Source organism: Mesoplodon mirus (genome assembly GCF_964341445.2).
Source record: "Mesoplodon mirus genome assembly, chromosome: 3".
In the NCBI taxonomy this organism is placed as follows: domain Eukaryota; kingdom Metazoa; phylum Chordata; class Mammalia; order Artiodactyla; family Ziphiidae; genus Mesoplodon; species Mesoplodon mirus.
The window spans coordinates 198632790-198658953 of NC_138978.1; the positions used below are offsets into that span (position 1 = coordinate 198632790).

Sequence of the window (26164 nt, forward strand, 5' to 3'; positions counted from 1 at the left end):
GTGCTCCACAACAAGAGAAGCCACCGCAGGGAGAAGCCCGCACGCAGCAACGAAGACCCAACGCAGCTAAAAAGTAAAAATTGAAAAAAAAAAATCACTGATGTTGCTGAGAGCTGGGCGTCCTGATGAGCAGGAACCAGGGGTGTAAACTTTGAGGAGAACTACTTGGAGAAAAAAGGAGAAAAGCAGGAAAATAGCTAGAAAGGGATGAGTTTCGGGAAACAGGTTTTGTTTTGCTTTGCTTTATTTCGTTTTAATAGGAGAGATTTAAGATTTTGTTTCCTAAGGAAGGAAGAACTAAAGACACGGAAAGAGGGGATGCGGAAGAGGGGCTCCAGCAGATGCGCTCTGAGAGCACGTGGGCGCGTAGCCGGGGCAGGAACGGGACAGCCCTTCATCGGAGAGTCGCTCGGCAACCACGGGGGAGCCCCCGCAGTGAGGGCTGGGGGGTCTCAGGGAGCACAGGGCCCTAGGGTCCCCACACTCACAGAGCCTGTGGTCTGGGAATGGACACACCGTCAGGCGTGGGGACCTGGGAACTCTCTCCATACATCCGTCTTTGTGGCATTTTTCACGGCTTCTGCGTCAGGACAGATGTACGCTGCCCCCCACCCCGCCCCCATCAGACTACCAGCCGCTTCCTGGTCCTCACTTCCACTCTCCTGGTGGGGTGCCAGCGCCCACAGGGGCCCAGGACGGGGCAGCGCCTTCTTTGGCCGCCCTTCCCTAACCTGTTTAGATCCTTTTGGGTCTTCCACGCCTGGGACACTGGAGAGACTCGCTGCCTGCTGTTGGGCATGGGAGCCACCTGGATTGCTGGACTGATGGACCCTTGTGATGAGAACTCAGACTTTAGCCTCTCGACAACTTTCTTATATAACGTACAGCCGTGTTCGTTATATTGATCATGCTGTACAGTACAGCCGTAGTGCTTATCATCTTACAGCTGGGCGTTTGTACCCTTTGACTGCCTTCGTCCAACTCCCCCTCCTCTGGTGACCACAGATCGGATCTCTTTTTTCTATGAGTTTGTTTGGTTGTCTGTAATTGACCCACAACACTCACTACGTTAGTTCCTGTTCACAACATAGTGATTCAATATTTCTTTTAAGCATTATTTTTACGTTAATTAATTTATTTTTGGCTGCGTTGGGTCTTCGTTGCTGTGCACGGGCTTTCTCTAGTTGTGGCGAGCGGGGGCTACTCTTCATTGCCGTGTGCGGACTTCTCATTGAGGTGGCCTCTCGTGGCAGAGCACGGGCTCTAGGCGCGCGGGCTTCAGGAGTTGCAGCACACAGGCTCAGTAGTTGTGGCGCATGGGCTTAGTTGCTCTGCGGCATGTGGGATCTTCCCGGAGCAGGGCTCGAACCCGTGTCCCCTGCAGTGGCAGGTGGACTCTTAACCACTGCGCCACCAGGGAAGTCCTGATTCAATATTTCTATACGTTCCAAAATGATCACCATGATAAGTCTAGTTACATCTGTTACCATACCAAGATATTACATAGTTATTGACTATATTTCTCACACCATATTCCTCATCCCCGTGATTCATTTATTCTGTAACTGGAAGTTTGTGCCTCCTAATCTCCCTCACCTATTTCTTTCCTCTCCCCAAGCACCCTCCCCTCTGGCAACCACCTGTTGGTTCTCTGTATCTATAACTCTGTTTTTGTTTTATGTTTGTTCATTTGTTTTGTTTTTTTAGATTCCACATATGGGATATCATACAGTATTTGTCTTTCTCTGTCTGACTTATTTAACTTAGGATAATACCCTCCAGGTCCAGCCATGTTGTTGTAAATGGCAAAATTCCATTCTTTTTTATGGCTGAGGAGTATTCCATTGTAAGAATACACCACATCTTCTTTATCCATTCATCTGTCGATGGACACTTAGGTTGCTTCCATATCTTGGCTGTTGTGAATAATGCTGCAATGAACATGAGGATGCATAAATCTTTTCAAATTAGTGTTTTCATTTTCTTCAGGTAAATACCCAGGAATGGAATTGCTGAATCGTATGGTAGTTCTATTTTTTTTTTGAAATCTCCATACTGTTTTCCACAGTGGCCGCACCAATTTTCATTCCCACCAACAGTGTACAACTGTTCCCTTTTCTCCGCATCCTCACCAACAAATTTGTTATTTGTTGTATTTTTGATGACAGTCATTCTGACAGGTACGAGGTGACATCTCACTGTGGTTTTGAATTGTATTTCTCTGATGATTAATGATGTTGAGCATCTTTTCATGTGCCTGTTGGCCATCTGTATGTCTTCTTTGGGAAAATGTCTATTCAGGTCCTCTGCCCATTTTTTTTAATCTATTTTTTTTATGTTGAGTTGTATGAGCTCTTTGTATATTTTGGATTTTGACCCTTATCGGATATATCATTTGCAAATACCTTCTCCCACTCAGTAGGCAAAGCCAGCTGGATTTAGAATGCCTCTGCCACTTACTGGCTCTATTACCTTGAACAATCCCTTTAACACCCTTGAGTCCTAGAAATCTCTGTCTGTAAAACGGACTGATACAACCAGTGAGCTTAGTTTCGCTCGTGGGATTCCGGGGAGCCCCAAATGAGGGGACTGTCTGAGTGCCCTGAAGGATGCACACAGAGGGGCTAAGAGAAGCTTTGGATTTTCTCCACAGCTTGGTCCCCTGCATGTTCCTGGTCAGGGAGCCCCTGGAGCAGGGGCACAGCTAGCAATACTCGGTACAAGTTTGCAAGGAGATTGATGACCCACTATGGGAGTGGGGGGCAGGGCCTCCCTATGCCCTCTGGCTACTGCAGTATCTCAGCGGGGCTGCTTTGTGAAGAAAGGGGTTTTCACTGTCAAGGGTGTCGGACTGGATGGTCCCCAGGTGGCCCCAGCTGCCTGCCATCCGGACTGGTGAGGCCATAGGCTGGCGCATGCCAGGGCTGTCCACTCGGAGGGGGAAGGGGCCACTCAGGGAGCCAGCGCAGCTGGCAGGGTCCAGGCCTGTGGGCCCGGCGGGGACAAAGCTGCTCTGAGCTGCCTCTCAATGGGCGCCTGTGTTCTGAGGTGGGGGCGGGGTGACCCCCGCCTCCTCGGTCTCCTCCCGCCGCCGCAGGATGTCCCGGGCTGGACACTGGGGCAGAGGAGGTCCCGCACAGGGAAGGTCAGAGTTGGCCGCTGCTCCTGAGCACTCGGAGGTGGCACCAGGATCCGGGCTTCTGGGGGCCGGGACGCCGATTGGGCCGAGGCAGGGGGCGGGCCCGGCCGGCCGCAGCACCCAGCAGCCACTGGTCCCGGGGGGACTTGGAAGGAGGAGCCCGCTCGGGGCGTGCCCGGGGCGTGTCCTGGGCGGAGCCCGGACGGGCGGGGCGCGGGGGCAGGGTCAGCGCCGACCGGCCGAGCCCCGCCCAGAGTAGGCGGAGAGGAGCCGGCGGGCGCGCTGGCCCCGCGGAGCTGGGCGGCCGGCGTCGTCCTGCGCGCCCCGCGCCGCTCCCCGCGCCCCGCCATGCCGCCCGCCGGGCTCCGCGGGGCCGCGCCGCTCGCCGCGATCGCGCTCCTGGTGCTGGGCGCGCCCCTGGGTAAGGGCCGGGGGCCGGGGGCGCGGGGGAGGTCTCTGCGCGCGGTCCCGGAGACCCTGGGGGAGCCCGCGCCCCGGCGTTGCGGGGTCCGCGGGAGGGGAGGGCGGCGGGTGCCGGGCGTGGGGCCGACCCCAGGGGCCGCTCCGGGCAGAGGCCTCTGGGCGCAGGGACCAGGGTGGAGCTCCGGGGAGTGGGAGTGGGGCTGGGCGGCCACTGGGTACCCCCGTCCGTGCCCGCAGCGCTGGCCGGCGAGGACTGCCTGTGGTACCTGGACCGGAATGGCTCCTGGCATCCGGGCTTCAACTGCGAGTTCTTCACCTTCTGCTGCGGGACCTGCTACCAGCGGTACTGCTGCCGGGACCTGACCTTGCTCATCACCGAGAGGCAGCAGAAGCACTGCCTGGCCTTCAGGTGGGCTCCGGCCCCTCCCCTCCTTGTCCGCCTCCGCATTCTTAGCCCACACCCAGGGCTCCGGCTTGGGCACGAAGCGGGGCTGTAGCGCCGGGGCTGGGGAGTTCCAGGAGGGGCCGGCTAGTTACCGTCATGTGGTCACCGCTGGCTGGGCTGAGCCCTCCCCTCGCTCCGGGCCTGCGCACCCGGGCGCAGTGGAGCTCTGGGCGCAGTGGAGCTCTGGCCGGAAGGTGGGAGACGGGGGTCTGATTCCCAGGTCTTCTGCTCACCAGCTGCATGATCTTGGGGAGGACATGTCCCGGGTGGGTCACTGTTTCCTCTCCATGAAAAAGGGGGGACACAATGAGTGGTTTTCAAACTTCTTATTGGAGGGGACGCTGACATATAGAACAGGTATAGGGAGGCTGTGATGAAAGTGGGATCTGAGAAAACAGCTCTGGATCATTTCCCAGGGGGCTTTCAGGGCTCCCGTGCTGGAGTCTAACCAGTTAAGTCATGGACGGGGGCACACACTCCACATTCCCGCCGGCCGCTCTCTGACCAGCAGGCCGCCTGGCCTTCCGGGAAGAGTGGCCCCCTAAGATCTACCCACACCGGTCGGGCACAGCCCCACCAGGAGACCCACATCTCGGTTTGTGGTGGCCCCCTGCTGGCCAGGGGTCCGAGCCCAGTGTTACTGTCAGCGTGGTGAGGTTGGAAGGTGAGGGGACCTGTTCTTTGTCTAAGTCCCAAGACCATAGCGGGCATCGCCTCCGCCGTGATTCTCTTCGTGGCCGTGGTCGCCACCACCATCTGCTGCTTCCTCTGTTCCTGCTGCTACCTGTACCGCCGGCGCCAGCAGCTGCAGAGCCCGTTTGAAGGTGCGTCCGTGTGGGACGGGCCAGGGGAGCCTGAGCCGGGCCAGGCTGAGACCCACGGTGGGTACCAGAGGTCAAGGGGGTGGGGTTCTGCAGCAGCGTGGGCTTCCAGACACACACCTGCCAGCGTGTAACCCTAGAAACAGGAGCGTGCAGGGGCATATGTGAATGCTGGACTGGTATACACGAATGCGCCTGCGCCGTTTGCCGGCATCAGTGTGTATGCCCTGGGTTTGTGCATGCTCTTGGCTTTTAGGAAGCTCTTGGGGTGGGGCCTGGAGTGTGAGCATCATCGGTGCGCTCCGTGCTCGAAGGACGTGTGCCTGACTTGGCGTGTGCCTGACTGCACATAAGCCCAGACTGGTGGGCGTGGGAACGGTGACTCCCGGGCAGGGGATCAGTGTGGGGGGACCCCCGTTGGGGGCAGCTCTGCTAGGCTGCAAGATTCCAGCCCCACAGCGGCCATCTCCTTGCCCAGGTAAGACGTTCCCCAGGCTGCGCTCTCCGGTCCAGGAGGTCTCTGAAACCCCCTGAGGGAGCAAACTGCTGAACCCAGACTGACCAGCCAGGGCCACCCGCAGGCTTTCTGCTGGACTCGGCCGAGCAGGGTCTGGGAGCAGAGGCAGCAAGGCCTCCCGGGACGGAGGGGGTGGCTTCCCATGGAGGCAGGGCCCTGAGTGCTGGTCCTTGTCCCCCAACTAGGCCAGGAGATCCCAATGACAGGCATCCCAGTGCAGCCGGTGTACCCGTACCCCCAGGACCCCAAAGCAGGCCCTGCAGCCCCACAGCCTGGCTTCATGTACCCACCCAGTGGTCCTGCACCCCAGTATCCACTCTACCCGGCGGGGCCCCCTGTCTACAACCCTGCAGGTAAGTGAGCCCTTTGCTCCCACTTGCCCACCCCCGCCCCCTCACAACCGGAGTCCTTCTCCCAGACCTCCAGGCTGCCTTGGCCCCGTGGGTCCTGCGTGGCCCTGCGGTCAGGGGTTCCTTTGCGCCCTCCCGTGCCGCCGTGACCCTCATCCTGTCTCCTTGGCTTGCAGCTCCTCCCCCATATATGCCACCCCAGCCCTCCTACCCAGGAGCCTGAGCAGCCAGCTGCGTCTCTGCCTCTGCCGTCCCTCAGGGATGCCCCCTCCTGAACCTCCATCCGGCCCGGGGGTGGGCAGGGTCCTCTTCTCGCCAGGCCCAGACCAAGCCACGCCCTGAGACCTTCTGCGAGCAGAGCCCCAGGGCGAGCAACAGGAGCTGAGCTGGAACTTGGCCGCGAATGAGGGGTGGGTGGGGAGGGCCTGGGACGCGTGGACTATTTTTATCCGGGGCGGGGGAAGGACAGGAAAGCCTGGGTCACAGCCCCTGCTTTCTTTTAGTCCTTCTCCCAGGACCCCAGCCGGGAAGGCTGGGCCGCTCCTGTTTGCCCACCGTGGGCTGAGGGGGCTCCACCGGCCGTGGGCAGAAGCCCTCCTCCTGGCGCCCCCACGGGCCGTGCCCCGGCTGCTGGATTAAAGCTGTAATGACATGTCATGTGGGTTGTGTCATTGGGCCACGCACAACTTCCTGGCTCTGCCGGCAGCCCCACAGCCCTGAAGCAGGGGGGGCGGGTGCCAGGGCTGGAGCACAGGCAGAAGCCCCCAGGCTGAGGGCTCCTCGGGCTGGTTCCCAGAGCCGGGGAGGCGGATCTTGCCACTGCAGGGAAGAGGGGGCTCGTTGGTTACACATTCCCCGTGAGGAGCCGGCGAGTGAGGCACCGCTAGCCGCCCAGGGGCCCCTGCCCCCATTCGGTCGGGCCCCTCCCCCGTCGGACCTGGGTGTGTCCATGTCTCCCAAGGTTGCCAGGTCTCAGCTTCCTCATCTGTAGAATGCAGATGTTGCCTCAGGACTGTCCTGAGGGTGAACCGTGTACAGGAAGCTTGGTCAGGTCTGCCCTTCCCCATCAGAGGAGCCAGGCTGGGCAGGTGCTGTCAGCTGCCTTGGAGCACCAGGGGAGCCCAAGGCACGAGGCCCCCAGGCCCAATTCTGTGTCTCTACTGGGCCAGGCAGGTCCCCTCTCCCGCCCCCCTGACCTCGCCTGCCGAGGATGTGGGCCAGTTTTTAATACAAGTGGGAAAAGTGCCAACTCAGCTTGGAAAGCCACCTAATCCGCCATCTCCCCCTTACCAAGCCCCTCAGCTCAGCCCCCTCCCCTCCATCCGTGGTCCTCCAGCCCCACTGCAACCTGCTTGCCCTTCCGTTTCCTCAGGCCTCTGGGCCCTGGCAGCCTCGTCTGGATGGCCATTGTGCTAACCATGCCCGGGGCCCACTGGAGGCTCTCATCACACAGTCCAGGCGGGGAGCTCCTGGGCCAGCTGCCCTGGGGCCAGGGTCAGACCTCCGTCCCTGGACCTGACCCAGATGGAGGGGAAGCTAGGGCTGCTGGGGCCAGAGCTGGGACTACAGCTGCAAGTCCACCTTTTCCTTGAGGATGGGGCCGAGAGGCGCCAGGGGCCGCGAGTGTCTTGGCTTCCGGCCGCAGACACTGGGAGAGGAACTCACCAGGTCACTCCAGGGTTCGGGCCGTCCCCCTCTCTCTCCTGAAGCTGGGAGGTGGAGGAGGTTTGCAAGATAAAATTTCTGAGTTTCCCTAAGAAATGACGTGTAAATGAACGCAAGGCTGTGCCGGTCAGAACTAATTATACTTATGTCAACAGCCTGGGGCCAATTAAAAATTGCTCTGTAGTCTGGGAGGGGAGTCAAGTTTATCCCAATCAGAGCTGCCTCCCGCGACGCTGCCCCCAACACTTCCAGTCAATTAACTCTGCAGAGCTCTGAAAATAAGAGAATTCTCAGAAAAGGGGAGACGGTGACAGAGGGCAGCTTCCACACGTGGGGAGCAGAGAGGAGGGCCCCTCACGTTCTCTAGTTTTTAGAACAAGACAGCACCCTGTCTCCAAAAGTGCCACGTCCTCTGTGGCCCAGCTCCTCACCAGGGGACGGGGCACAGCTGCTCCTGCACCAGCACCCCGGAAACCGGCAGACACCCTACAACGTGGGGGTGGGGTGGGAGGAGCCGTGATCCTCAGGGATCGGGCGAAAGTGGGGTCCTGCTAGGCTGGGAGGGACCGGCGGGGACCCTGAGGGGAGGTCTGGGAAGCCGAGATGGGGAAGGGTGGCGTCTTACACGAAGCCCGCCGGCCTGCACTGTGGGCGCAGCAGGGGATGCTGTGGTGTTGGCATGCTGAGCCCAGCGCAGGCAGACAGGGAGAGGGCTAGGGCCCAGGTACTTGGAATACACTCAGGCCAGGAGCCAGAGGTCATCAGGAAAGGGGAGTGCTGGTGAGGCAAGGGGAAAGCTGGAGGGCGGGTGGGATAAAGGAGGGGGTGAGGCCTGCAGAAGGGGGCCGAGGGGTGGGAGGAAGGTGCGCGGCCAGGTAGGGCAGGTAGAGCACGGGCAAGGCGGCTGAGGGGGACCTCCCCAGGCCAGCAGCCTGTCCCCCTCCCCAGCAGGCAGCTGGCACATGCCTATCCAGGCTGGGTGATCTTGGTGGGTGACCCGCGTTCGGATCTTACACTTCTTACAGAAGCCACCTGAGTGGCCTTGGTTCCGACGCCCGGCCTGGGCCTCCTACGACAGGAAGTGGGCCCAATAGCCCTGCAGGCCCGGTGCCTCCAGGGCCTGGGCCCCAGCTTGTACACACAACCCCCAGGCCCGGCGAGGGGACGGGGAGGGGAGGGGGGAGGGGGGGCACTTTTCCTGCGGGCGGGGCCTGGGGCCAGAGTCTCAGATGGACCCCTGGACGGGGTCGGGGAGAGAGTGCGGCGGCCGGAGGGCCCTGGGGGAGCCTCCTGGCCCAAGTCGGCAGGAAACCTGGGTTTGAATCCGGATCCATCAGCTGTCAGGTCGTTTGCCCCGCCTTGAAACCCCTCCCCTCAATTCAGCTGATCCCAGAGCACCCGCGCCCCGAGGACGCTCCCGATCGCCCCCCCCACGCCCCCAGGCCTCCCCGCAGTTGGGCCGCGCCAGGTCCGGCTGCCCACCCTCCGGGCTCGGAACGCTGAGCGGCAGAAGGCGCGGGGCCGCGGTGTCCGCCAGGTGGCGCTGCGCCCCCACCCCAGGCTCGGAGGGGATGACGTCATCGGCCTGCGGAGGCCACAGCGGAGCGGAGAGGGGGGAGGGGGAGGGGGAGGTCGGTGCCCCTGGTGGCCCAGTAACAGCAGAAGGTGGTTTTCTGTCGGCTCATCTTGAGTTAAGTGTGTCACGTCCTAAAGCGACAGGTCCAGCTGGAGCTCTAGGATCTGGACCCCGGCGGGCGGGGTCGCTCAGGCCACCTGAGCCCCTTCACCTGCCCTTGTCGGTGCCGGAGGGGGCGTCACCAGGAGCAGCTCGGGGGCGGAGCTCGGGCTCCTGATGAGTTGAGTGGTGGCGGCCCGTGTCACACTCTGGGCCAGGCTTTGTCTGCGACGCGGAGGTGACGTCGGTCCGGCTCACAGAGCTGCAGCCTCGGCCCGCAGACTTGCTGCGCTTAGCTTGGGGGCGGCAGTATGTCCCCCTCCGGCCCGGCCTTGGTTGGGTTTCTGGGGGACAGGCGCGTGGGTGGGGGGAGGGGGCAGGGTGCGCCCTGGGATCTGAGCTCTCTGCTTCCGGGACCAGGCTGCGCTCTGTTTCTGGCCAGACCTAGCTCAGGGGTCCCGCTTCGGCGCAGGGACGCCCCACCTCCGCCCTGCAGACGGGAAGCTGAACCCACACCCAGGTGGCAGTTCCACAGCGACAGGGTGCAGCTCCCTTAGCGGATCAAACCAGAGAGATGCTTTTGCTATATCGGGGATGGAGGGCGTGGGGCAGAGGGGGCACAGCGGTGCGGGCACTGCTCCCCAGTGGCCTGGGGCTGCTGGGAGGAGATGCTGGAGCGTGAGGTTAGGAGGCGTCGCGGAGGAGCATCCAGGACACGCCTAATATAGTCATCCCAGCGCCCTGCGCTGCGCTCTGCCTGCCACCCCGACGCGGCTCTGCCCAACGACCCCAGGGCCCGGGCAGCCGGGCCAGCGGGAGCCCTCCCCTCTGTCTGAGTCTTTCCCCCACACTCTGCTTTCTGCGGATGGGAGCTTGTGTGTGGCAACCTGGGGGGGGCATGGCAGGGAACCTGAGCTCCTGGAGCCCTCCCGGGAGCCCAGGTGAGCATCGGGACAGCACAGAGGTGAGCACAGCCAGGCACAGCTAAAGGCTCGTATATATTATCAAAATCTTATGGAAAAACAGATACACAGCTATTTATACAGCAGCAGGTGGGTGTGAGGAAATGTCTGCTTTGGCATCAAACCTTCAGGTCCAGCTGCTGTGTGTCCTCTCCTCCTGTCTGGAGCCCACTCCCCCCCCAGGCTCGCTGCCCCTGCCATGTGCTCTGATTAGCTGGGAGGGGCTTGGGGGTGTCCTCAGCCCCTCCTCCCTCTTCCCTGGGCCCTTGGCCCTCCAGTGTTCCAGGCTTGCCCCACACAGAGAGCCAGCAGCCCAGCGGCCTTGCCCCAAGGGCTCCTCAGAGGCCTGAATCCTGGCCCTAGCGGGGCAGTGGGGCCCGGGCGGGTCACGTGGTCCCTGGGAGACATCGTTCCTGGATCCTAGGACTTTGGCAGCTTGCCAGCCGCATGGGCCCCAGGCGTGCCATCTTCTCGGTCACGTGCCGAAAGGACTCTTCTTGTCCAGAAACCTCAACTCCAGGTGTGAGACATTTGTGGAGAGCCTCAGAGACAAGAAAAGGAAAGCAAGGAGAGAAGGCATCCTTCCCGGAGCTGGCCCAGGCCTCCAGCTCTCCCACGGCAGGGCAGGGACGTCCAGAGCAGGTCAGCCGGCGTGTCGGGCGGGGTCTGTGCGGCCCTGGGAAGCGGGGCCTGGGCAGGCGTGGCGTCGCGGATGGCGCCTGCAGCCCGGTCCTACTGCAGCAGCTTGGGCACCTCCACCTGTCCGGGCAGAGCAGAGCCGGTTTAGAGGAGGGAACCCAGCGGGGGCCTCTGGAATCCCTCTCCTTTCCTGCTGGGCTCAGGAAGAGCTGACATGTGGACAGAGGGGGCCCTTCCCCTTTTCTGTGAAAACCCGAGGCCATCGAATGACCCTGGAATTACAGTCGAGGCTGTGCGGTGTCTCAGGAGTGACCGTGTAGGGCCGGGGTCAGCCGGGCAGAGGACCGAGACTCCACCGCCCAGGGAGGCCGAGCCTTGAGAAGCAAGGTCTCCAGGGACGGAGTGCTTCCCAAAGACCTTTGGAATAAACGGACCTGTAGGACTTGGCTGGTCCTGAGAGGGAATTAGGAAAACAAAGACCATTTGGGTTTGGGGAATGGGGGGAGGGAGGAAGGGTCTGAAGCTGCTTCTCCATTTCTGGGAGAAACGGGTTTCACTGCAGGGTGAGGGGCCAAAGGGAGCCCCCAGAGGAAGGCCAGGCTCCCTCGCGGGCGAGGCGGGGCGGCCAGCCTGGGGCAGAGCGCGGTGGGATGAGCCAGCCCCCTCTCAGCCCTGCGCTGCGCTGCGGCTCAGCGCGCCCACTCACCTTCTTGAGCTGCTTGAGGTTGCTAGAGCGGATGGCGGCCAGCAGCTGGTCCCGGGAGTTCTTCTCCTGGGCGGGGAGGACCTTGTCGCCCATCTTCCGCTGGGTGGCCGGCGAGAGCGAGTTCTTCAGGTTCTCCATGAGGAGTGGGGGGGCCAGGGGCGGCGGCGGTGGGGGGGGCGCGGCCGGGGCGCCCCCTCTCCCCGGGGAGTTCTTGGGGGCGGCCCTGGGGGACAGCTGCGGGGAGGGTCTGGGGGAGACCCGGGCGGGGGCCCCGGCGCGGGGCCCCTCCAGCAGCGCCTCTGCCCCGCGGGCCTCCCGCGCCTGCTGGCGCTCCTGCAGCCGCTTCTGCCGCTGCCGGTCCATGTTGCGGCTGAGCAGGTTGGTGACGGTCATGCGGGGCCCGGCCAGCTCGAAGTGGTAGCCCAGCTTGAGCAGCGTGGTGTTCTCCTTGAGCAGCTTGGCCATCTCCATCTCGGTCTTGCCACCACAGATGTGGCGCTGGTTGTGGAAGCGGAGCTCGGTCAGCGAGCTGTTCTGCAGGAGGGCCCGGAAGATGGCCAGGATGCCCTTGCCGGTGATGTGGTTGGAGTCCAGGTTCAGGCTGGTGATGGTCTTGTTGGCCTTGAGCATGATGGCGATGGCAAACGCCACGTGGTCGTCCGCCCGCGTGTTGGCCAAGGCAAACACCTTGACGGCCGTGTTGAACTCCAGCGCCTCGGCGAAGCGCACCAGGATCTCGGTGGTGATGCAGTCGGAGTTGTTCACGTTGACCTCGGTCACCTCCGGGTCGTTGCTCTTCACCCTCTCCAGGGGCTCGTCAAAGACGCTGGGGGCCGCCTCCTCCTCAGCCTGGGCGGGCCCGGCGGCGGGCTCGGCAGGGGCTCCAGGGGCTGATCTCTCTGGCGCCGGATTCTTGCTCTCTTCGCGGGGGGCCGCTGCACGGCGGGGCTCCCCCTTTCTGGCCTTCTCGTCCTCCGGCCTGGCACCCCTGTCCCTGCTCCCTCTCTCCACCTCCTGGCCCTCCGTCCGGGCGTCTGCGTCCTTCCTGTGCCCCGTCACCTCCTCGGCCTCGTCTCTCTGGCTTGCTTCCTTCCTCTCTCCCTTCCTCCCCTTGTCTCCGCTCGCACTGCCCTGCTTCTCCTCGTCCTTCCTGGGGGCTGCCGTCCCCTCCTGCGCCCGCCCCTCCTTCCCGGCCTCCTTCTTGTCCACCGCGGCCCTGACCCGGCCCTTCTCGAGGCCCCTGATGAGCTTCTCCTCCTTGGGCCTCTCTGCGCCTTTGCATTCAGCTTCGTCCTTGTCTCTTGAGAAGCTTTTCTTCAAACCGCCCCTCTTTGGCTCCTTCCCCAGGTCTGAATCCCGTCTGGGGCCCAGGGGCTTTTTGCTGGCATCTCTGCCCCTTTCCTCTCCCTTCTTGGCATCTGTCTTGGTCTCCACTTGCTTGCCCTCCTAAGAATTCAGGAAAGAAAAATAAACATGAAGAGCTGGCCTCGGAGGCAGAGGAATGAGCCTGGGGACAGCGTGGGGGTCACTTATGTAGCCGCCTGGAGCCTCCGTTGAGGACGCCGTGCGGGGGCCTGGGGTCACGTGCAGAGACCGAGCTGACGTCAGACTCACAGAACGTCAGGGTCGTGAGGCCCCAAAGGGAATTCCTGGGCGGCTGTGGCCCTTCCTCCCCAGAGGATCTCAGAGCCTGAAGCGCCCTCCTCTGTCGTGGATGACTGGGAAGGTGGACCCTGCTGAGCCTTGCTGGAACATCCCTAGAAGTGGTCGTGTCTTTGTTTAAAATTTTAGATTTTTGTCCATATTGCTTGCTTTGTGTTAAATTTGATTTTTTTACAGTATTCGTTAAAACATTACTTGTCCTGATCTCTGGGCTCCTGGGCCCCCCTTGCCTCCTGTGCTCCGGGCGGGAGCCTCAGGGCCTTGCCCTAGCCTCCAGGAGTAGGTCAGTGATTCTCAGATCCTGGGGTTTTTACAGCCGAGAGCTTTTCAGAGGAAAAAAAGGTTGGAGGGACCAACAAAGGACTGCTTATGTTTTATTTTATCACTTAGGAGTATTTGTAAATTCTGTCTACCATCCTCATCTCATTGAAATAAGAAGGAGACAACAATAAAGAGGGAAAGTAGACATAACAGAATAAAGGACATACCTTTGCATCAAATATATGTGGCTTTTTGAAAAGTCCACATTATTTCCCTTATTTTTTAGTAAGCACTTTGCTAAGGCCCAGCCCTCTCTGTGAGGAGCCCAGGACCAGCCAGGTCAGCTGACCTCGGGAGAGCTGGAACCATGCTGCGGCGGCGGGGCGGTGGTGAGGATGCTGCGTTGAGCTAGAGGCTGGGGCGTGAAGCCTGCCCCTTATTCTGAGAGCCACGGGAGCAGCTGAATTGCCTAAGATGAGATATGAGATTTAACCCTGTCCAACTGTGATTGGGTTGGACAGGGACAGCCCCGCTGTCCTTCTGAAGGTTCTTAAGAGGAGGAGGCTGTGGCCCGAGTGGTGGGAGGTGTTCTGTCTCTCAGGAGCCAGGTGGCTCTGGGGACAGAAGCCCACTCGGCCTACGTGGCCCTTCCTCACGTGTGTCGCGGAGGGAGAGGGGTGCCGGTTGGCCCTATGGAAACAGTGTGCACCTGGACCACAAACACATGCCCTCGGGGACCAGCCCCAGGGTTCATTTAGCTCCGCTGCCAGAATCCCATCAGGCAGCCTCCGGGCACGGGGCCTGGTGAGCCAGGGCCTTGCAAGGCACCACTTCCCTCCTCCTGCCTCGCAGGCCCAGGTCGGGGCTCGTGGGGCACAGAGCCCTCTCCCACTCACTCCGGCTCCCAGCACTGGGGTGACCCTTCAGAGCACCTTCCAGGGCTGGGCCAGGAGGGGTGGTGACCGTGCCTTGATTTGAAAGGGAGAGAGGAACTTGCAGGTACGAGGCCAGTGAGGGGCCCGGTGGCTCAGCCCTTTTAGGACATTTGTAAGAACCCACCCACCGTCTGGCCAGGGAGCCCCTCTCCCCCTCCCTGTCCCCCCGGGTTCAGAGTGGTTCCATCACAGATGCCGGCCCCTCGAGGAGCTGTGGGTGAGCTGGGGCCATGGCCCACCCCCCAGACGGAGGTCAGGCCCCCGGCCGTGCCCATGGCACACGGTCCCGCTGCCCTCTGCAGAGTTCCCATGCCGCTCGCAGGCCTCGCTTGGAGGGAAACTGGGGATCCAGAGGGATGATAACTTAGCCAGCTTCAGCCAGCATTCGCCAGAACCCGACTTCAGACCTGTCTCACTAGCGCCCCCGTGGGGCTGTGGGGGGAATGGGCAAAGGCACCACCCCCTGCTGCCCGCAGAACCTGCACACCCGCACCCAGCCTCTCAGGACTGTTTTCCAACATCCTAGCCCTCTCTCTGCCCCCGCGTTGTCTTCACCGGGATTCTCCCCCGACCTCACGCGCTCCCCGCACCGGCTCCTAGTGGGCCGGGATCGGCCACGTGTCGCTCTACGGGGGGGCGCCAGCCCTTTAAAAAGAACCTAATGAAAAACAGGCCGGGGGTGGGGGGGTGCGGGGTGGCGCTGAGTAATCATCGTTGCCTCCAAATAGCCAGGAATGAGTGGGGCTGGGGCCGAGAGCTCAGACGTTGCCTTAAAAGGAGAAGCAGCCCAGCGTCGTCCCGGGGCCGGGCTTCCGTGGAGCCAAGTTCCTCGGCCCAGAGCACGCTGACTCCTTGCTTGTGTGACGCGGACGCCAGGCTGACTTCTGCTGCTGGAACTGGGGCTGCATCCTGGTGACCTCTGGGGGTGACTCTGTGCTCCTGTCTCTAGGCCCCTCGACGAAGAGGGTTTAGGTTGAGTTGAACTAGGGACCTCCATGGAGCAACGGTCTGCAGGCCTCTGGATGAGACTAAGCAGAGTTATTTTCTTCCTTTGGGAAAAGCTTTCAGGTCAGGGGAAGACACAGGCGTGGTCTGGGACTTCCTCGTGGATGCAGGGGAGTGGAAAGGATGACCTCGGACAATCTCTCAGGACCTGCGACACGTGGCAGGGACCTGCCGTGAGTCCGGGGTCAGGGTCAGGGAAAGCAGCAGCTCCCGGCCCCCGGCCCCTCCAGGCCATTTGGCCTCATGACTTTGCTGTGTGCCTTCACACGGTCAGGATCCAGGTGACGCGTCTTTGGTGGGTGTGGACGGCAGGATGCAGTGTCTTTCCCCACCTTGGGCCTTGCACTACTTCCCCAGGAAGTCTCGTCTGATTGGACAGGGGAGAGCACTTCCCACTTCTGCTGCCAAAGCAGGAGAGGGAAGGAAGTGCGTGCCTGTCAGGAAGTCCCTAAAAATGAGGACCCCCTCCCCGCCTGGTGTGCTGCACTGAGCCCCCGGGCCACCACTGCCCTGCGAGCTCACGCTGACTGCCACCGAGGTCCTCTCTGTCCTTCCTGTGACCCATCACCTGAGGAAGAGTAATCCTGGCCCGAGGCATCTGCAAGAAGGGGTCACAGACCCCCAGAGGGCAGGTGGAGCCTGGGAAACGCCTCAAAAGGGGAGGGAGTGCAGAACAGACCCGCGAGCCTAGGAGGGGGCGGAGCGAAGGGGGCAGGGTGGCCGCGGCCTTGAGTTCAGGTGCATTTGCTCCTTCCCCACAGCAAGAGCAGGGTGATGCCCACCCAGAGGGTTCTGTGTCCCCAGGGCTGCGTGGCGAGGCCCCTGAAGGTCTGCGTCTGGAGCATCCGGGCTGCGGGCAGGGACACGGCTGCCAGAACTCTCTCCCCAGACTTCACTGAAGTTCTGGGGGCGCTGACAGCCTCAAGGCTGTGGAGCCGAGCCCCTTAGGAGACAGCATTTCCCCTTGGCCTTGGCTGGGGCTGCTGCTTGTTCCTCCCTGGTCAAGGTTCCATTTCCCGGGAAAGCATCAGGGGGCATGTCCTGCTCCCGTGCTCAGAGCGCCCCCCCAAACACCTCTCCTTCCTGTCCTGCACCTGCACTTCCCACCAGCCCCTCCGTGTCTCACAGCCCAGCTCGCACCCCCCTGCTTCTCCCCTGAAGCCGGCTGGCCGAGGGCTGGGGCCCTGGCCCCCACTCTCTCCAGGCACCTGGTGACCTCTGATGTCAGGCAGTGCAGCTGTCAGGGCCGTCTGTCCACAAGGGAGGGCAGGGAGGAGCCGGCCATGGGCTGGGGGCGCCCGAAGTTCCCCTGGGAGGGCAGCTCCCTTACAGGACTGGCGGGCGTGAGGGCAGCACAGCGGCAGGGCCAGGGTTCACGGGGGCCCGGAGAGCTCACTCCCTCCAGCCTCCTGCTGCACGGAGGGCCAGCTCTCTCCCTGTTTTCCACCAAGAAGAAAGAGTCTAGATTCTCCCAACAAGAAGTTTCAGCAGAGTCCGTTGCCTTTCAGGGGACGCGGTATTCCTGGGGCTGGCAGTCCTGGGAGGGACGGCGGTGCCCATTTCCCTTGGTGGTTCGTGGGCAGGAGCCTCTACTGAGGCTTAGGCCAGCTCATTGGACTGAGCTTCAGGTCTGTAACAACTGATCATCCCCTAGAAAGCTACCGGTTCCCTCCAGGGCTGTCTGGAAACTGGGATTGTTCAGGAAAATTCTGCCTATAGTTGCATGGGCGTTCATTGGCTTTGCAGGCAGCTGGCAGGAAACCGAGACCCAGAGAGTGGCTTGGAGCTGGGAGAGGGGGAGGGGGCACAGAAGGAGGGGGCATAGGGCTTTGACACCCCTTGGTTAACATTCCCGGAAACATACTTTTTGGGGGTGTTCAGGGCTCATACAGACACTCAGCTCCTGCCCATAACTGGTGCCTGGTTAGTCCCCTGAGAACGGGGGCTGGGAGTGGAATTCCCATTGCTGGGCTGGGGTCTGGACCACTCACTGTGAGGGCAGCATGGTGGCTTCTCGCACTCTCTGAGGCCCAGGACGCTGCTCCCAGCTCTGCAGCTCCCAGCACAAGGCCTGCAAGTGGCCAGTGCCTGTTGGGACGATGGCCATGCCAGGCGAGGACAGGCCCAGGCTCAGGGCCCTCCGTGCTCCCAGGCTGGAGCCCCATGGGTGGATAGGGTTAGCACCAGTCCACGCCCGCGAACACAACAAGCTGTGCTGGAGGCTGCGCCGCTTGACCCCCAAAAGAAAGCCTCCTGCCTGCTCAGGACACCCAGGGACGTGTGTGCCTGGTGGGCCCTGGGCCCAGGGGCCAAGGTCAAGAGGTTAAGAGGAGTCAGCCCTGACACCCAGGCTCCAGCCCATCCTGGGGACCGCACACCAGGGACGGCGAGGCACCCACTGTCCTGCCCAGTGAGGAAACCAGTCATTTCCTAGCTTTGGCAGCGTCTGGAGAGGGCACCACGCCCCCCGCCCCTCCCGGAACCCTCAGCCCCAGTGCGGTGCTCTGCGGGGCTGTCATCGTCCCCATTTCACACAGGACGAAACTGAAACCCAAGGCCGCACAGCTACCCCCGAGGAGGCCGGGCTTCCAGCTCTGGGGTCTGAACCGTTTCCTCCACAGCCCACCGTCGTGGGTTTCACTGGAACGCTGCGCTGAGGGCTTGGCTTGAGCCGTCCCTCCTGTTACTCCTGACCATCCGTCCGTCCATCCATCCATCCAAGCAGGCAGAGCGAGCTGAGCTCCGGGCTTAGCAGGAGGAAGCTTGGGGACGTGGGGGTGAGGGCCTCACCCGCGATGACCTTCCCTGGTGTCTCACGGGCTGCCTTTCGCTGTCCCTACGAGCCTTTATCACGCCGTCAGAGTATCTTGGAAACAAACACGGAAAACCCACCGCCGTTGGGCAGAGTGTGGGAGGGGAGCGCGTGGGCCGGGGGCCAGTCCTAACGTTTTCCTGGCTCTGCAGACGGCGTGTCGGGGGAGGTGAGAGGCTGGAGGTCAAGCTCGGGTCTCCCGGGCTCTTCAGTGCCCTTCCTGTCATCCGAGGAGTGGGTGCCACCCCCGCCAGGAGCTCCTGGTAAAGCACATGGAGCACACCTGACGTTCGTCCCCTGGGTGCCCGCTCGTTGGCACACACAGACGGACAGCTCTGCACCGGGCTTGGCCCCTGGGGTGCAGAGAGGGCAGTGCGGGAATCCCCCAGGAGCCCGGGACTAGGGTGGGGCGGGCAGCCAGCATTCCCTGGTTCCCCTGGATCTCACGTCTAGGCTGGCAGGCTGGTGGGGAAACAGCCTCGTGGGAATGAAGGTCAAAAGAGGAAGGCTCCCACCTGCTCGGGGCTCGTGGGGACGTGTGCACCTGGGGGCACTTCTTATTAGATGCTGAAGGACTCAAGCGTCTGCAACCCCGGGCCTCTACTTCCCGTGTTGGTTTTCCCACATTACTTGACACTGAGACTGAAATTCAGAGGGCCTGTGTGCTTGACAAGGGCCAGAAATGAGATAGACGGAGGCTTGGAAGTCAGTCCTGAGGACCCTGACCTGCCTTCCCGCCCAGCCCCAGCCCTGCAGCCCAGAACCGCTCAGGCAGACCGCTGAGCCCGGTCAGACCGGCGGGGCAGTGTGAGGCCCGGGCTGCTGGGGGAGGACGCAGGTGACCCCTTGTCCCCTGGAAAGACGGCCCAGGCTCTGCCTTCCAGCAGGGCCAGCGGGGAGCACTTCTACGCTCCCCACAGCCTCTCCTGAGGAGGCCAAGCCCGAGACGGGGCCCAGAGGCCCTCGGGGAGTCTGCTTAGGCCCCCAGCCTCGAGGATGTCCGGAGCTGGGGAGGGAGGTGGGAGCCAAGAGGCAGCAAGACAAGCCAGCCAGCACCAGAGCCTGCCCCCCAGGATGGCTCTTGAAGGAAGGCGGTAAATAGGGAGCCGGCCCTGGGGACCAAGGTGGGAGGCTCGGGGCGGGGGCCACTGACAGCCACTTTATTCCACCTTTATGGCTTCACTCTCCACCTCTACCACTTTATCCCAAAGGACGGAGCAGCTGGGGAGAGGCTGCGTTTGCTTTTCCAAACCAGAGACCGGTTACATTCAGGCCAAGACCTGACCCCCAGGACTGGCACCCATGGGCTAGTTTCCGGCTGCTTCCCCAGTGGCTTCCCTCTGGGCCACCACTTGGAACGTGGTCCTTCAGGACAAAGCTGGAGCCCCCCACTGACTACTCAGTTCTCATCCCGATCACCGCGGACCCTCTTGTTGCTGAGGAAGGTGCGTGGGTGAGAGTGAGACGAGGTCCTGCTAAATGGAGGGGTCACCTGCCGGACAGGGACCCTCGAAAAGCTCAAATTCAGAATTTCTTCCTTTTTAAGGCTAACATCCCATTATGTGTGCAGACCACATCTTGTCTATGCACTCATCCTCGGATGGACCCTTGGGTTGCTTCTGCCTTTTGGCTGCGTGAATCAGCTGCTGAACATGGCTGGGCAGGGGTGTGTCTTGAGTCCCCGCTTTCAATCCTTTTTTAAAAAAATCCTTTTCACATACTTTATTATTTATTTATTTTAAAAAATAGTCCTCAATTTTTTTTTTTTTTTTTTTTGTGGTACGCGGGCCTCTCACTGTTGCGGCCCCTCCCGTTGCGGAGCACAGGCTCTGGACGCGCAGGCTCAGCGGCCATGGCTCACGGGCCCAGCCGCTCCGCGGCATGTGGGATCTTCCCGGACCGGGGCACGAACCTGCGTCCCCTGTACCGGCAGGTGGTCTCTCAACCGCTGCGCCATCAGGGAAGCCCAGTCCTCAACTTTTAGGTTGTGCATTTTTTTCTTTTTCTTTTAAATTAATTTATTATTTACTTATTTATTTGGCTGTGTCGGGTCTTAGTTGCAGCACGCGGGAGTTTTGGTTGCGGCGCATGAGCTCTTTGTTGTGGCGCACGGACTTCTCTCTAATTGTGACGCACGGGTTCTAGAGCGCGGGCTCATTAGTTGCAGGATGTGGGCTTAGTTGCCCGTGGCATGTGGGATCTTAGTTCCCTGACCAGGGATCGAACCTGCGTCCCCTGCACGGGAAGGCAGAGTCTTAACCACTGGACCGTCGGGGAAGTCCCCTTGCTTTCAATCCTTTTGGGTCTGTACCCAGAAGCAGCATCCCTGGAGCGAAACCCAGGCTCTGGCTTCTCTACACCTGCTGCCTTGACTGCTTCACCACCCAGCCCTCCTTGTACCGAGTGTGTCAATCACATCCTTATAAAACCCTCTGCCGTGGTCACAGCCACCGTGCAAGCCCCGCCCGACTCTCGCCCACTGCACGTCTGTGCTGCTCTCCATCAAGGCTGCTGGACACACCCCCTCCTGAGCCCCAGCTCTGACGGCAGAATGCCCAGGTCCAGCCTTTGCTCTCACGTGAACTTGGGGACCACAGTCCTTCCCGGGCTGTCCAGTGGCTTCAACGAATTTGCATGAAGCTGTAACAGTGCCCGGCGGTGCACAGGAGCTCCCGGTAAAGGCAGGTGTCCTCACCGAGCGCATGTGCCCAGTCTACAGCCCCTCCTGCCCTCCTCCGTATAAACCTGGCCCCTGACCCACCCCACCCCCAGTCTCAGCAGAAGCCTCCTCCACTAAAGTCCCGGAATAAACAGAAACCGACTGTGGGAATCCTCCCCCTCCCGCTGTGGCTCCCCTCCCTCCTCCTGTCTGGGGCTCCCCTGCCTAGGGCTCTGGCTCAGCCCCCACTCCCTGCACCTCCGCCTCCCAGAGCCCTAACTTCTTCCCTTCCCCGGCCCCTCCCATCGCCTTGTAAAAGTGCTCACACGTCTCCCAGGACAACCAGATCCTGCCTCAAGCCCACCATCCCGCCCAGGTGCCCTCTGTCTCTATCCTTTTACCCCAGCCTCCCCCAAAGAGTTCTTTGTAAATCCCTGTTCATCTCTGGATCCAACACAGTTTTGCCTCAACCCCCAACATTCCATGAAAATGTCTCACCCAGATCATCGCTGACCTTGTTGCTAAATCGGATTTAGGCCTTTTATTCCTTATCTTGCTTAGTTGCTTGGAAAACATGTGACACTCTGGACCAGCCCTTCCCTGCCCCCTCGAGCCACCTCCTGGCCCTCTGGCAGCTCCTTCTCAGTCCCCAAGCCGTCCTCCTCTGCCTGCCCCTTAAACCTGGGTGTTTTCAAGGTTTCCCTTGAAGCCTCCTTCATTTGCTCTTTTAGACTCTCCCTGGGTCACCTCGTCCACTCTGATGGCATCAGCTGGGTTCTATGTCGTGGTGTCTCTTGAAGCTGTACTTCCGGGCCAGAACCCCCTATGGAGGTTCGGACCCTAGGATCCAACTGTCTAATGAACATCTCAGCTTACGAGCCCCAGTGCACCCCCAAACTCCTCCTCTCTCCCCGCCACCACACCTGCTCCATCTTGGTGGGTGGGTCCCCGAGTCCATCCTGATGACAAGGGGTGGAGCAGCCTGTGGGAGCGGCGTGGACCTCTCTGCCTCACTCATCCCTGCTCCCCACCCCAAGGGAGTCAGGGGGAGGCTGTGAAATCGACCTATTTTACAAAAGACAGCTTTATACACACACACCTTCTCCCACAGGCAGATGAGGCCGCATCCTCCACACTACCTTCTGCATCCTCCACACCTCCTTCTGCATCCTCCACACTACCTTCTGCATCGTCCACACCACCTTCGGCATCCTCCACACTACCTTCTGCATCCTCCACACCACCTTCTGCATCCTCCACACCTCCTTCTGCATCCTCCACACTACCTTCTGCATCGTCCACACCACCTTCTGCATCCTCCACACTACCTTCTGCATCGTCCACACCACCTTCTGCATCCTCCACACTACCATCTGCATCCTCCACACTACCTTCTGCATCCTCACCAATGCACCTCTGGTCCAGGCCCCGCCACCTCTCACCCGGGTCACTGCAGACCTTCTCACTGGCCGGCTCTCTGCCAGGACACTCTTCCTGCCGCAGCATCGGGACCTTTCTGGAGTACAGATCTGCCAACTCACTCCCTTCCCTGAAACCTTCTGGTGGCTCCCCAGTCCCCCAGGGTAAGCCTTGACTCCCAAGACCTCACCCCAACTTGCATTCCTTCCCGCCAGCCCCACCTTTGCCTTCGCCTTCCAGGGACCCAGACTGGGCTTTTGCGACGATGTTCTCACTGCTTGGAAAGCTCTTCCTCCTTTTTCCTGGTAAATTCTTACCCTAATTTTTAACCTTGAGGGGTCTTAGCTTAGATCTTTAAATCAGCTGGGATTTATTTTGGAGTATGTTAGGAGGTAGCAATCTAACTTGTCCCCCAAACTAATGTCTGAGTTATCTAATGTCTGGATTACTTTTATGATAAGAAAAAACAAAAGTTGTTGCAGAAAAAGAAAAGGAAAGAAAATTGTCCTTAAATATTTCAGTTTCATAGCAAAAAAAAGGAAAAAGAAAAACAAAACAAAAAACCAAGCCCTCTCAGGTCAGCAGCAGGTAGCAGGGACGGATAGGGACAGAGACGGGCGGTGACTCCCCATCACGCAGCCCAGCGGCGCTGTGCCAGGACCCACCACGGAGCCTGACCTTTGCCCGGTCTCGTTCCAGCAACTATGAGGTCAGCACAGTGATAAATATGAGGGCTGCACAGAGGGCAGGGGGGCTCAGGCGCCGCCTTCCACCCCAGTGTAAACAGTTCATCTTTACCTCCCGGGGTGGGGGCTGCTTTGTGAACCCGGGACACAGCGCACTTTCTGCTGGCGTCCAGCGCGAGGCCAGGCTGCCTCTGTGTCCGCTTTGCCCTGTGCATGGAGGGAGGGAGGGCCGGCGTCTTCTGGAAAGCGGGTGACGTGGAGACTCGGTGGTCCAGCCCCTGCACCGAACACCTCACCAAACTCTGCCCCGTGGCTGCTTGCGGTCCTCGAGGGCAAGGACTTTGTGTGAAAGAGACGTGAAGTGCTGCCCAGGGGAAGGACACCTGCCAGCGGGGACGGGGGTGACTCTGGGGCCCTTGCCCCCTCCTACGAGCTCCAAGAGCCACCCAAAGAAGGGAGGGGCCTGTCTGTGGCCACCGGCATTTCCCTGCAGGGAAGGGGGCGCCAGGTCAGGGGTGGGTCGCGGCTGCACTGGGCCTGCCGTGGCCAGACCCCCGTGGGCCGTGTGAGGCTGGAAGGAGCCACCTCCAGGGAGGAAGGAAGGGTCCTGTGGTGGATCTTCTCTGCCCCGAAGGCTCAGCGGCCCTGTCTCTGTGGACCTAAGGGACCTGTCTCTGGCCGCTGGGTCTGGTGACTCAGGGTGGGAAGCTTGTAGCAAACCCCATTTTTGGAGAAACTGGGAAAGCACACGGTAGAAACAAACAAGTCACTTTGGCCCTCTGCTGTCCGCCGGGCTGGGCTGCCCTGAGCGCCTGCAATTTGTCCCAGGCAGACGCAAGCCAGCGAGTCTGGAGAAGGCTGTAAAGCGCCGCTTAGATGGGAGCGTTTCCCTCCTGTCCCTCCTGCCACCCCTGGGACCTCAGTGGGACCCAGGGAGTGAGATGAGCAGTTTAGTAATTTTTAAGGAGCTTGTCTCAATTTTAGTACTTATGACTATTAGAAGAGACCAACGTTTCCTTCAATTTTGACATTGCTCTCTCCCAGTTATCTAGGGTTCATATTCCAACTTTCCGTGGCAACTCAATTTTACATAGTATTTTTTTTTTTTTTTTCGGTACGCGGGCCTCTCACTGCTGTGGCCTCTCCCGTTGTGGAGCACAGTCTCCGGACGTGCAGGCTCAGCGGCCATGGCTCACGGGCCCAGCCGCTCCGCGACACATGGGATCCTCCCGGACCGGGGCCCGAACCCGTGTCCCCTGCATTGGCAGGCGGACTCTCAACCACTGCGCCACCAGGGAAGCCCTACATAGTATTTTGAAAGGTAATTGTAACGTCCCTGGGTCCCGCGGAGGTCCCAGGGGTGGCAGGAGGGACACGCCATCCTCCTGCCCAGTTGTGAGAGGGGGCCCAGCTCTCCCACAGCCCCTCCTGCCTGCTCTGGACAGAGGCCTGGACTCTGCTCTGCTCCAGGCCCCGAGCCCGGCTTCAGGCTTCCAGTCACCATCTTGAAAGGCTTAACTCCTGGACAAGGGGCCTCACACTTCGGTTCTGCACTGGGTCCTGAAGATTCTGGAGCCAGTGCCGGGCCGAATAGGGAAAGAGGAGGGAGGATGGGGCGGCAGGCACCACGTCCCCGGAGCGGACCCGGGACGGCAGCTCCACCCCCCTGCTCCCTCACCTGCCTCCCTGACACCTCAACACCCTCGGCACCGCTGTGCTGGGGCCACAGCTGGGCCCCTGCCCACCTCACTGCCCTCTCCAAGCCACCTGCACCTGCAGCCGGGGCCATCTCTCGGAAATGTCACCTGGTCAGTGGGTCCTGGCTTTTGGGATGAGACCCAGACCCCTGAGCAGGCCCACAGGCCCTTGTGACGTGGCCACTGCCCGCGTCTGTGCCCCGCCCCCTCCTGCCCGCACTCCGGTCTCCGTGCAGGACACGGGGCCTGGCTGCCTTCGAGGTGCTGTTCGTGCCGCCCAGTGTCCCGTCCCCCCTCTGCCTGCCTGACTGTACTCGTCCTTCCCCCACCCTTCTCCCTCTCCTCCTCTGCCTCATTCTTCATTTTTGTTTTAATTAAAAAAATTTTTTTTAATATTTATTTTTATTGGGCCTCCCTGGTGGCGCAGTGGTTGAGAGTCCGCCTGCCGATGCAGGGGATACGGGTTCGTGCCCCGGTCTGGGAGGATCCCATATGCCGCGGAGCGGCTGGGCCCGTGAGCCATGGCCGCTGAGCCTGTGCGTCCGGAGCCTGTGCTCCGCAACGGGAGAGGCCACAACAGTGAGAGGCCCGCGTACAGAAAAAAAAAAAAAAAAAAAAAAAAATTTATTTTTATTTATTTGGCTGCATCAGGTCTCAGTTGCGACACTCAGGATCTTTGTTGCGGCACACAGTCTCTTTTATTGTGGTGTGCAGGCTCAGTAGTTGCGGCACGCAGGCTTAGTTGCCCTGCGGCACGTGGGATCTTAGTTCCCTGACCAGGGATGGAACCCCCGTCCCCTGCATTGAAAGGCGGATTCTTAACCACTGGACCGCCAGGGAAGTCCCCTCCTCCTTCTTTTTAACTGTTTATTTGGGGAAACTTCAACGGTTCACAAAACTAGAGCACAATGACCTCTTGGCAGCCCAGTCATCACTGTCTGCCCACCTGTGTTTCTCTCACCCTCACGTTATTTCAGGGCAAATCCCAGGTATATCGCTTCATGCACAAACGAATCAATATGTATCTCTAAAAGATGGCAACTTTTGAGAAAGAGAGCTACGATACTGTTCTCTTCCCTAAAAGGTTAATAATAGTTAATTCCTCTGAATGGTCCATCAACATGCAGCCCACGCCCTGGCCCGGGAGCCCCTCCTGGGTGGCTGCCCTGTAGCCCTCTCTGCGCTGTCCTGGGACTAGATGGTGAGCGGCTTGAGGGCAGGACTGGCCCTTTATTTCTGTCCCCAGCCCCCAGCATCTGGCCTGGCTGAGTGCTTTGCATGTAACAAATGCTTGCCGGGATGGAATGAAATATTCCAACCTGACCTATAATGTCCCCACCACGTAGGTTCCAAGGACAGAGAGCTCAGTTCTTCCTGAGGAAGCCAAGCCTTTTTTTTTTTTTTTTTTTTCAAGCTGACGCTATGGCCGAAAGCCCTCGGGTCCTGCCCCCAGGGTCCCATGGAACAAGGTCCCCTCCTCTGAGGGCTCTTTCCACCTGTTATACTGAGCCCGTCATCCCAGTCTGACCAGAACTTTGTGGATCCTGGCTCCGCTGTTTCCAAGTTCACGCTCCCTCTGGGCCTCAGATAATCCACAGGTCTGGTGGGTGTGCCTCCCAGACCCCCATGCCCACGGGACAGGGCAGAACGGATGACAGCCCTGCTGGCCTTGGGGGCCCCACGTTC

At 60.6% G+C, this 26164-nt stretch overlaps 2 protein-coding genes across 2 annotated transcripts in view; one reads left to right on the top strand and one right to left on the bottom strand.

Annotated features, from left to right (window-relative positions):
* Positions 1 to 3409: 3409 nt before the first annotated feature.
* Positions 3410 to 6128, top strand: SHISA4 (shisa family member 4). Its single transcript, XM_082612082.1, has 5 exons — positions 3410 to 3560; positions 3800 to 3971; positions 4698 to 4831; positions 5531 to 5698; positions 5872 to 6128. The coding sequence occupies exons 1-5, from the start codon at positions 3488 to 3490 to the stop codon at positions 5916 to 5918; spliced, it is 594 nt and encodes a 197-aa protein (XP_082468208.1). The 5' UTR covers positions 3410 to 3487; the 3' UTR covers positions 5919 to 6128.
* Positions 6129 to 10014: 3886 nt separating this feature from the next.
* The window catches only part of LMOD1 (leiomodin 1), a 32887-nt gene continuing 16737 nt past the window's right edge, over positions 10015 to 26164 (bottom strand). The window contains exons 2-3 of the mRNA XM_082614695.1: positions 11343 to 12788; positions 10015 to 10756 (exon numbers count right to left, since the gene is read on the bottom strand). Of these exons, the coding sequence (XP_082470821.1) occupies positions 10730 to 10756; positions 11343 to 12788 (1473 nt within the window). The 3' untranslated portion in view covers positions 10015 to 10729. The remainder of the gene's footprint in view (positions 10757 to 11342; positions 12789 to 26164) is intronic.